Source organism: Tachypleus tridentatus, chromosome 3 (genome assembly GCF_004210375.1).
Source record: "Tachypleus tridentatus isolate NWPU-2018 chromosome 3, ASM421037v1, whole genome shotgun sequence".
Taxonomy (NCBI): domain Eukaryota; kingdom Metazoa; phylum Arthropoda; class Merostomata; order Xiphosura; family Limulidae; genus Tachypleus; species Tachypleus tridentatus.
This window is the reverse complement of record NC_134827.1, coordinates 116552454-116564598: the sequence shown is the minus strand read 5'-3', so window position 1 is coordinate 116564598 and position 12145 is coordinate 116552454. Positions and strand designations below refer to the sequence as shown.

The following is a 12145-nucleotide window of genomic DNA, read 5'->3' as shown; positions in this document are numbered from 1 at the left end:
ACCTGCTCTTAATTAGCTCTTGCCTTCACTTACAGTTATATCTGTTGATGTACCATTTGTCATGATGTCCCAAATTGGAGGAAGGAATTATTAGTGAAATTTACCATGAAGGATTAGAAACAAGTATCTTTTTAAAATTATTAGCTATACATATTTATGTGTCTATACAGATTTCTTGGAAAGCTATTAGGTGGGACTTTTTGTTAAAAACAGTAGTTCATATTTGACCAAAATATGCAGAGAGAACAATATTTTATTGCAAAATCAAAACATCAGAGATATCTTTACACATGTATAAAGATTAGCTCATGTATTTTAACAGTACTGGCCATTAGGGTGAGTGACATGTGTCCCTGCAGAGGGTTCCTACCCCAAGGGATGCAAAAAAATATATTGAACTTAGCTGTTTCTGTCAGTTTTAGAGAAGCAGGGGCTTAACACAATTTTTGCCAGCACTTGGATCTGTATTTGAATATTACAGTTTTGCATTTAATGAAAATTGAAAATATACTGAAAGAACAAAATTGTTCTGTGAGTTATTGTAAAACCTGGATATGTATGAGCAGCTGAAAATAAAAGACTGATAAGAATTGTGGGTGTTGAATGAATCTTTTGTATTTTAAATACCTGTACAGGTTATTGTAGAATGACACGTTTATACAGCTTTATTTCACTTGAATTTAGGTTTCTGTATGGACTTTTTCCTTTTAACTAATGCCTTACCTTTTCAATATGGACCTAAGCCTCAGATGTCAGGAGTTGATCTGAGTTATGTACTTGAAGCTGTGCCAGGAGGAACTGAAATATACTCATATGACATGCTACTGTTTGGACAGTATAATTCTGAAAAACATTACCTTGCAGTAAAACCAGGAAGGTGTGTAAAACATTACTTTAGATGTATGATTATTTTGTAGTTTGTTTTTTTCAAATCTAGTTGCATTGTGTGCATGTTTTCACAATTATTCTCATTTATTCAAACAATTTATATATCAATCCCAAAAGCTGAAAAGTTTCTTAGATACGAATAATTTCAGTTTAGTTTCCAGGTTATTAATTCTTGTTTCCTTGAAAAATCTAGTTTTATAACGTAAGTTTTTGTAGGTTCAAAGCAACAACCATCAACCAGAGAACGCGCTGTTTATATCTATCCAATACATACCGTATTTTCTGGTAAATAAGCCGAATCGCCGAATAAGCCGAGGCCAATTTTCAGCTCTGGAAATGAGGGTTTTGCTTATTACGCTAATAAGCGAAGCCATTTTAAGAAGTGACAAGTTTCTTCAAAATGATTTCTTAGTCTCGTTTCAGCGTCAGCATGCATGTTGTGTGTGATCATTGGCGTTCTGTAGTAAAGCAGAACGTGTCGTATTGAGACAGAGATGGAATCAATATGTCATTCGTTATTGGCTCCACTCACTGTAATTAGGTAACCAATGAAATTCCAGAAACAACGTTTCACTGTAGTCTTAACGTGCTTTGCTGATGGGACAAAATTACCGCCTATGGTAATTTTCAAAAACATTTCCTAAGAAGAAGAAATTTCCGAAAGGAGTGATCGGCCAATAAGCCGACCCCCAAAAATCAGGTCCAAAATTTAGGGCCAGAAATTTGGCTTATTAGGTGGAAAATACAGTATTTTCCTATGAAGCAAAGAACTGAAGAATAAAGTAACATAATACATTGTCAATGCTGTGCCAAGTCTTTTAGAAAATAAGTCTATGGATTTACAATGCTGAAATTAGGGATTTGATTTCCCTCGGTGGGCTCAGCACATAGCTTGATGTGGCTTTCCTATAAGAAAAACACAAACAAACACACTCTTTTATGAAAAAAATATCTAAGCATGCAGGTGATTTCACTTCATGTGTATTTAGGGAGTGTACATAAATTTTTATTGTGTTGGTAGAATAATACACAAACATTTTTGTGAGAAACATCCATTACTTCAACAATATTTATTACAAAATACTACTTCCCAGTTTTAAGTTCTAATCTTTTGTTTTTAAATCTAGCTTGTCAAATAGTTCTTCAAATCTCTGTGATGTGAGTTTTGTCACAAGACCTAATGGAGCAACCTATTGCCTCTTGGTCTCGTTTGATATCTTTGAAGATGAACGGACTTATGAAGCATCGTGTTAATCCACTGTCGATTTTTGGAGAATGGAAATTACACAGATTTCTTATACTGGTGTGTAACTTTAACGTTTTTCATTTACAAAATGTTCCCTTCATAAGAAAAAATTAACACAGTTCTTATTTCAAATGTAGAAAACGAAGTTTGTACGTAAAATTGAAAGTTAGATGGGATATACTCTATGATATGCTGTACAATACCATACCATACTCTATGATATGCTGTACAATACCATACCATACTCTATATAATACAATACCATTTAAATTTATTTTTATAAAGTGTTATTGTGTAATTTATTTTATTGTTGCTTTAATTTCTCGGTTTCTTTTATTCAGCTTGAGAAAAGATGGGTTTCTTGAAATAAAATACAGAGTGCCAGGAGAAGTGGCATTGGTGGTATCTTCAGTAGAAAGTGTTGTGAACACTTACATGGCAATGGAGAAAGAATACTACCTCTGTTATAAAACAAAAATTTATGAAAATGCACTTAATATTTCAAATTACCACAGTTTCGTAGTAAATGGCCAGGAAGTAATGTTACAGAAAAGCCTGTCTACAGATGAGGAAGTTCATGCTTTTTCTAAGTCAAATTTTTTGATGTTTGGATCAGATGAAATATACAAATATTACCAACAACGCTGGACCTTATCAAGATTCTTGATGTGGGAAGACAGTTCTATAGGTAAATTAAAGTAATAGCTTCAGAATGTTGAGTCATTTTAACTTATTTTGTCATTGAGATAAAGGAAGAAAATATAAAGTTCACTGTTAATAGAGTGATATTTCCCTTCCTTATTTATCTTTTTTTATAATGATAATGTTTAATGGTAAGTAATTTATGTGAAAGACAGTCAAAGAGCTTTAAATGAGGACATTTCTTGGACAGAACCAATATATAGGAAGACTAGACATTGCCCATTTAACTTTTAGGTATTTTTGGTATAAGAATCTCCTTTTTTTTAAATTTTGCTTAAATTTTATTTATTGTCTGACACTTGTTCAGTTAATACATGTCTCAATGCTGAAGGTAATCAAGATATAAAGTTTCATTGTGTGTTCATAGTTTATTGTCTTCACTGTTTGATTAAGTGTGCTTCATATATATTTGAAACTTGTTTCTTAAACCATTTAAACTTGAACTTTATTTGGTATTTTTTTAAATTTTGTATTTCTGTTGTGACTTCTTCCCAATATTCATTTTCATTGCATTCTATTTCTCAAGAGTGGTTTTTATCCAAAGTGAAGGAGTGGTAATAATATCAATCATTTACTTCAGTTGTTATAGCCCTGTCTGATTTATAATGTGGTTCTTAGTTCAAATACTGTGAACAATTGACATTACCATAAGGACTATTAATTTTACAGATGTATTGAATAAATTTCTTAAAAAAATATGATGTCATAGATTTTATCTCACTTATAAAAATATGAATTCCACTATGGTATTTCTCTCCACTTCCAAGATTAGCTGTTCTCATACAGTACTGCTCTCTGTATGGAGTTTTGTTCTATACTCATGCCATAAACTCTCTGCTTTCTCATTATTAGGCTCAAATGATTCCAACACTTTATTTTTTCATGTGAATTATCATGATTCTCTTTTCTGCCAATAGGAATGGCATGTGGTGCATGTGACTCCCTCTGTACACATCTACTGAACTATGAAATCTTGTTTAGCAGTACTTGTGCTCAGACTTGTTCCTTTTTGTTTGTTTCAAGTTTCACATTCATTTTTTGTATACTCACAAAATGGGTTTCAATTATTTCACTTCTAGTTTCTATTGAGACTGTTTCTTCACTTTAATTCTTTTCTATTACAGTTGCATTGTTATTTATACTTTCAATTATTGATGGACTCCTTCTCAGTATAAATTCTAAAGATCATGTTACCATTCTGAGAATCACATCTGCAATTCGTGCTATGTTTCAGGCGTCAATTGCAAGTGACATGGTAGGAAATATATTCATGTTTATTTGCCAGGGGATTGAGTGTTAAATGGACCTTGCCCCACTTTGTCCTGAACAAGTTGAGCCTGTTCAGGTGAACGAGGAGTTGGATCACCTGTTTACACTTCCTGAATTTGCTATGTCTTCCTGTGTCTCGATTGAGGAATCAGTTAGATGTAATACAGTGGTGTTGGATTTTATTTCTCAGATATGTGATGTTTTAGTCCTTTTCCCTGTTTTCTATGAACCCCATCCCTTATTTGGTTGTTTCCCCCTCCCAGATATATGGGTAGATACTGGCCAACTTGCCTCACACTTAAATGAAGGAAGGGGTTAACATGCTTTACTCCCTTTGGACTTTGGATCAGTTTGCTTTTGCATATTATCATGCAAGCAGTTCTTTTATGAACCAGCAGCTGTTATATTCCATTTTACCTGTTTGGAGTGAAGCCTCCAAATTTCCTGTAAGTCTGACCATGCTCAGTTTTCCTGCCTTTTTCTTATCTTTACAACTCTTCTATGGTATCACTTTACCATCCTTCTCCTCTGAGGCTCTGCACCAAACTCTTGAGGGGTTTTTTGTTGGTTTGTCGTTCTTGGCTCTGGCTTTACACATGTGGTTTCTCTATTGATGGGACCTTCTATGTTATGATATAACCTTAACTCGTGCCCATTTATCATATGTAGGGATTTATGTATGGTCCCATTTCAGCATAAATGAAAAGTGTTCTGCTGTTGGTCTATAACTCAGGATTTCCTGATGGCCAACCTACTGTGACTTGAGTGGTGAAGTTTCTCATATGGCTTTTCAGCCATGGGTCTTTGGTCTCCCTACTTTTGGGTTATTGGGCTGCTCTACCTCATACCTTTCATTTATCCTTATACTGGTGAAGGTTGCTTCTCCTGCCCTTACTATGTTAATGCATTCTATCTGGATTTGTTGTCCTCCAGATGGATTACTCTTCTGCACTGGAATATTAATGTGGCTCTTCATTCCCTCACTCTACCTCTGTTTGAACCACTTTCTTTGTTTTCCATGTTTCACCTTGCCCTTAAAACATTTTTCTTTCACCTTTTTCTGAGTCATTCTTCCTTCCCAAGACCTCGTTGACTAGGGACAGTAACTTTTCCTTTTTTTTTTTTCTTCCTTCTATTTCTTATCTATATCCTCATTTTGATAAAGATAGACTTCTGTGTCTGGTTTGTTGTCTTTGTTGTCATTTCCCACACAGCTTTCTTCTGTGTTACCTGTTTCCAACTTTGCATTCCTTGGCAGTCTTCCTCTGTATGGGATCTTTCCTCTTCTACCCTCACCAATTGGATTTGACCATTATAAACACCATATTGCAGCTTTTTCTTCATTGGATGTTTGTCTTCTACCTGTGGCCATTCTTCAGGCTTTGGTGTGCCTTGACTGTGTAAGTTTAGATTCATATTTTTCTTTTCTTTTCAGGGATTTTGCTTCATTTACTCCTTATATGGATCTGACTCTGTGATGAGTAGTGACTAACCAGGTATTCTTCAACTTACAGTCTGCACTGTACAGCCTTATTCACTCGCACTTTGTCTTTCATTGCTTACTGTTGTGAGAGGGTGTTACACAAGATTGCTTGTAGGTGAATAACTTTGCAATATAATTGCTTCATAAACTTGCCTGTTTTGGACCATACTGTCTCTGGACTGCATGTGTAAAACAGAAAGAAATAACTTTCTGTTTTGCCGTGCCTTGTATTAAATTAAATTTATAAGGTCTGCTTTTCAAAATAGTGTTTTGTGGTCACTCATTGCACTGTCTGTGGTGATGACATTATTTTGGACTCTCCAGCATATTCTTCCTCCTCTTTCCTTCTAGAGGAGTCTTTATCACTTTCCAGTTCCAAGTCACTGAAATGTTTGACCATAGAAGCACCCTCCTGATGGATTCCATACAAAGTTGGCTGTAATCTTTCTGTGATGGGTTGGTGGTGGTGTATGTGACTTGTTATCTTCCACTGTGCACAATATACTGTAGCTGTATTTTGGATTAAGAGTAGAACCAATGACCCTGAGTCCTCACTCATGTTTATGGTTGTTCTTCCCTTGATCATACTCCTTCTCTGTTAGGGGTCATTGTGGAGGTAAGGGGGATTGTTCTGGTTATGTTCTTTTTGTTATCTCTCATTGTATCTTATTTTGAAGATGTTATTGCTTTTTGGATGTTTCTTATTAGTTTTGCTGTTGGGGGAGTTGACTTATACAGACATGCATTTGATACCAGATGTCAGGTCCCTGGATTGATTGATTAAATTTGTATTGTGCTCAGGAATCAAGAGTGGTTCTGTATACTCTTTTGAATTCAAGGTGAAGATGGTATGATCCTCATTCTATCCTTGCATAGATGTCAGTTCCTATCAGTGTGGGTTTTGGATATAGTTGACTTATTGAGCACAATCAAGTCTGTCACGTCCTAACTACTCTACACCTAAGGGTACATTGATTATTTTACTACATCTATATTTTGCTGGATTAATTGATATATATATTTATATGTTTAAGATCACTATCTTGCCATAGTTCTCTTCCATTTGGACATGCTCCTTTCTTTTCTGCCCTACTAGATTTCATGGATGGATAAAGATTATTATGTGGTCTAGAATTGGTGGAGTTCTTTTCATTGGATCTTTGCATTTAAACCTCTCATGTCAGGGATATTACTAGGATGTTTTCTGGGTGTACTTCTCTCACTTATTCACACCTCTCCTGCTGCCTTATCAGTGAGAGGGAGGGTTTAAGGCTTATGGCATCTGTTCAAAAAAGGTTCTCAAACAAGAGGGTAGCACAAAGTGAGAATAGCTAATCATGTGAGAAAGGGAAGTAACTATCAGAAATGCATATTAATTATAGGAAAATTATAACACTTGTAAAAGTGTAAATATATTAAGATGTCTATGTGTCTGTTCTCTTCAGCACCTGAATCTTTGATGAAGCCACAGAGTTTTAGTTACAGTTATAAACAGTGGATATTTGCAAGACATCCATGGAATTTGAAGAGTAGGACATTAGAAGCTACTCTTCAGTTAATAGAATCCACTGTTTCAAACTCCAGCTACCTTTTTAGCTCTGTTGGTCCAAGTGAACATTGTCCTATACAACTGTTTCCTACTGAGTAAGTGGATTTATTTCACCAATGTGACCCTTGGAATATAAAATGGATTTAGTTCATATTGCCTTAACACTGAGTAACAGGGACTTTTACTGTTGTGTAACCAACCCACTTAAAATGTTTACTAACAATATCATTAATCTGTGATTGCTGGCAAGCTGAGGAAATTTACATTAGAATGACAGAGAAAGAATCAGAACTTATAGAAGACAAAATAGCCATATATTTAAAAGTTATGAAAATAAGAAAAATGATTATTCATTCATTGTTAAACGGTATTAGTTTTAATTGGATACATTTGAATCACCTTCACTACATTTATATGGTTCATAATTTCCTTATGATTTTTTTAAAATTACATTCTGTAAGTTTAAATGAAATGTAGTTTACTTATGGAATATTACAATTGGCTTAAAGCTGCATTCTTACTTGTAGGTGACAAAGATTACAATGTTATACATTTTTCAGTGGAATCACTTTTCATCCACAATATTTGAGTATTTAGTCTGATATTCACTGAATAATAATTTTTCAGTATTCAAACTGCAGTAGTATGTTTTACTTTGTGAATATTTTGAGGCCTGTAGTATATTACAAGACAGAGATACTTCTTTTTTGTGTAGACCAGGCGTGGTCAGGTGGTTAAGGCACTCGACTCGTAATCCAAGGGTTGTGGGTTTGGGTCCCCGTCACACCAAAGATGCTCACCCTTTCAGCCGTGGGGGTGTAATATGTGACAGTCAATCCCATTATCTGTTCATAAAAGAGTAGCCCAAGAGTTGGTGGTGGGTGATGATAACTAGCTGCCTTTCCTCTAGTCTTACACTACTAAATTGAGGATGGCTAGTGCAGATAGCCCTTGAGTAGCTTTGCGTGAAATTCAAAAAACAAAAACAAACAAACTTTTTGTGTATCTCATCATCATAACTAATGGTTTGTTGCTGTTTTAATTGTGCTGCAAATCTTTCATTTTACCTTGTTTTCTTTAGTTCATAATGTAATTATGTCTTAATATGGCAATATTTCATCTGTAATATATAATGTAATTATGTCTTAATACAGCAATGTTTCATCTGTAATACGTAATGTAATTATGTCTTAATATGGCGATGTTTCATCTGTAATACATAATGTAATTATGTCTTAATATGGCAATGTTTCATCTGTAATACATAATGTAATTATGTCTTAATATGGCAATGTTTCATCTGTAATACATAATGTAATTATGTCTTAATATGGCAATGTTTCATCTGTAATACATAATGTAATTATGTCTTAATATGGCAATGTTTCATCTGTAATACATAGTTAGTTATTTAATTTTTTTATAAGATACTTTTTTCAGTTGCTTCAGTGAATTGGTTTTCTCTACATTAAGCGTGTAATCCAATACATGAAAACGAAACTGCGATGCCTTACACTTTGTTTTGTTATTAAGGAATTCTTGAAAGACTTATTTGTTTAAGTAATAAATTATCAAGTTATTGATTCTTTATGAAGCAAAACAGTAATATGTAAATACTTCTAAGAAAAGTAAACTGAATTCCATGAAGTTTTACTTCTGAGATTTGTGGATAATTTTTGACATGGTTATCACATTAATATAGGAATGAGTGGTAAATATAGACTGTTTTTTCTTCTTCTCATTACTACAGAAGTGCTGATTTGTCTTTAGAAAGAAACATGCTGGCTGTTACTAAGTCAATCAGACCCAATGGAATGACATATTGTATGTCTGTAAATTTTGAGGTAATTGAAGAAACTGACACAGATGCATCATACAGTCTGTTTCAAGGAGGATTCTTAGAAGATGATTATATCACTGAAACTTTTCTGTACGTTTCGGTTGTAACTAAATGTAACATGTGCTTCTCATGGTAAAATGTTTCAGTTAATATTTAGTCAGAGAATTTTTATATTTTGCCCAATTTGTTGTTTAATATTTCTGTTTGTTTGCAGTAAAGTGGCAGAAACATCATTCTGTTGTTTAACGATTTGCTGACTCTATGAATTAAACTAATTATATTAAAGATATCCAAGATCACACACAAATTTTACTCACTTGTAAACACTCAGGTCAAGAGAGATGATATATAGCATTTAACCCTGCTTTTATAAAAGTCCAAGATTTACTGCATTTAAATTTTTTTCCTTACACCGTATCCATAACAATAAAAATAAATGATTTATGTAGCTTGACTACAACAAAGTGAACTTTTAAAGTGAAAATTTGTTTAAAATGATGTTTCTATGAAGATATTTAACAGATAAATATCTCTAACCATTTTCTGTTAAACAGTGTCGTAGTTTTCATAGCAAAAAGAAATATATAGAAGTCCTGTCTTTATACATTAAATGATATTGACGAGAAATGTTATTTAATGACAAATCCAGATGTAAATTTTAAAATTTTTGCATGTAATAATAACAGAAAAAGACTTAACTATGAATGTGGTATAGTGTTTTTTAGATACATCAGTAAAGGAATTGTTCCATGGGACAGCGATAATTCTTTGGATTTACAATGTTAAAATTAGGAGTTCAGTTTCCCTTGGCACAGTGTTATTTAGATACATCAGTAAAGGAATTGTTCCATGGGACAGCAGTAAGTCTTTGAATTTACAATGTTAAAATTAGGAGATCAGTTTCCCTTGGCACAGTGTTATTTAGATACATCAGTAAAGGAATTGTTCCTTGGGACATCGGTAAGTCTTTGAATTTACAATGTTAAAATTAGGAGTTCAGTTTACCTTGGCACAGTGTTATTTAGATACATCAGTAAAGGAATTGTTCCATGGGACATCGGTAAGTCTTTGAATTTACAATGTTAAAATTAGGAGTTCAGTTTCCCTTGGCACAGTGTTATTTAGATACATCAGAAAAGGAATTGTTCCATGGGACAGCATTAAGTCTTTGAATTTACAATGTTAAAATTAGGAGTTCAGTTTCCCTTGGCACATCATTTAGCATGATGTGATTTTGCTATAAGAATGACACAGACACATCTAACAAGTTTTTTATTCTAAGATCTTTGAGTTTATTTTATCTGTAATTTTATGGCATGGTAGTTGTTAATGTTCTAAAGCTAATCGTTACTTTTTATGAAAATATCGAGTCGAAAATTTGAATACAAAGATGATCTGTTAATGGTATTTATAGGTTAGAAGTGTTGGTTGGAGGTTTACAATGACGATGTTTATTGAAGTTTTAGTTGAAATCATTTTTTGACTTTTGTTTCTTTCAGTGTTTGGGCTAATGGAACCGTAAGTGTAGTTTTTCTAAGCAAGATGTCGCTTTCTAGTTTAGAACTGAAAGGTGTACTTCCAAAGTCAATCACAGCAAATGTTTTTCACTATCTTTGTCTTCAAATGAAGATAACACAAGACACAGTGTTCAACTTAAACAATATTTTCAAAATGTACTTTGACATGGAAAATGTTAACTTAGATGCAAAACTGGACAGTGATAAAGACAAGTTAAACATGACTCTACTCACTAGTAGCTGGATGCAAGTTGGACCTGAAGCTTCTAATACTCCTCCATTTCAGCAGTTGAACTTTTCTGTAGCCTTCATCTATATATACAACTCTATTGACACTGGTGGTTAGTAAGTTTCAGTGATAGATTTACAAGTAGAAAAGGAACTTTCTCTTTGAAAACTTTTGTGTAATTAAAGTTGGTTGAAGTGGTGTTTACTGATACAGTAGAACTCACCTTCTGGACATCACTTGTAATATCGGTGAATGTGCGTTACTTTCAAACCTAACATTAAACAGTTTAATAAAAGAATAGTATTTATTTCTGAATGAAAGCTTAAGTTACAGGTTTGAGATTATTGAGCACGTGGAAAGCTTTTCACATTAAATAGGAAATAATCCTGTTGAGAAAATATACCTGGAGTAGCATGCTGTAAGATAAGTGGGTTTGGAAGGAAGGTTTACATATTGTCAGTGCTTGAATATGGCTTGTTTTAGATGGATATTTATAATTGAAGAAAAAAAGTCTAAAACTATTTATCCAGCGACCTATACACATAGTACATTATGATTCTTAATGGAGAAAAAATTCAATCACTGCTAAATAATATATAATTTCAACTAAAGTTGAGCCACTTTCTGTTATGGTGTTGGTTAGTATAAAAGTTTTTGTAAGCTATAAGAAAAATAACTTTAATATTTTTGTTTTGAACTTGTATTTGTTCTTTAAAGACTTTAATTTTTTTGTAAGATTTATTTTGTTTCACAATACTGTTTGTTTTCTCTCAGAAATGAAGTTATCTTGCTCAGACTGTAATGGACATGGAGCGTGTATTCCTGGACCAGAAGTCAGTTCATATCGTTGTTTATGCACAGAGTTTTATACTGGTGACCATTGTGAATTACAGTATAATTTTTTGTGGGTAAGTCATTTCAAATGATTATTAATTTTAATTTATGGTATTCCTGTGGTATTTATTGTAGGATGTGCTCTGATAATTATTTAATGGTACATAGTTTCATATCTCCGTCAAGTAAACAATATTAAAAGCTTTCGGGGTGTTATTTTTAAAACAAATGTCAGAAAGCCAATGTTTAAGAAATCTATTGTTTCTTTTGTCCTACTTTTTCACCTTTTTGTATCTATGTTTCATATGTTTATTACATTTTGACTTTGTTCGAGATAAGCCACTTTAGACTTGTTAGATTTTTTCTTACATACTTTTTTTTTCTGTATATTACCAACTTATTTTTGAGTAAACTCATGTGATTAAAGACATTTTACAAAGTCAACAACAGGAAAACATTTCTACTCATGGTGAGTACAGTAGGTACATCATCAAATGTGATGTTATCTCCTTTGTTGCACATCCTACAAGTAGAACTAAAAGTGAGTGATACATGAACTGAAATAAATGATTAACTTATTAGATATTG

General features: G+C 33.2%; 1 protein-coding gene across 1 annotated transcript; it reads left to right on the top strand.

Annotated features, from left to right (window-relative positions):
• The first annotated feature begins 818 nt into the window (after positions 1-818).
• LOC143245993 (uncharacterized) lies at positions 819-10422 on the top strand. The gene is made up of 5 exons (XM_076492244.1): positions 819-877; positions 2476-2822; positions 7034-7232; positions 8888-9067; positions 10392-10422. Exons 1-5 carry the CDS (start codon positions 819-821, stop codon positions 10420-10422), a joined length of 816 nt encoding a protein of 271 aa, XP_076348359.1.
• The last annotated feature ends 1723 nt before the right edge of the window (positions 10423-12145 follow it).

What these genes read in the sequence shown, in the direction of transcription:
- LOC143245993 (XM_076492244.1), top strand. Translation starts at nt 819, where the DNA reads ATGCTACTGTTTGGACAGTATAATTCTGAAAAACATTACCTTGCAGTA. An exon ending in ATACAACTGTTTCCTACTGA is followed by an intron (nt 7,233 to 8,887) that starts GTAAGTGGATTT and finishes TCATTACTACAG; the next exon opens with AAGTGCTGATTTGTCTTTAG. An exon ending in TATATCACTGAAACTTTTCT is followed by an intron (nt 9,068 to 10,391) that starts GTACGTTTCGGT and finishes TGGTATTTATAG; the next exon opens with GTTAGAAGTGTTGGTTGGAG.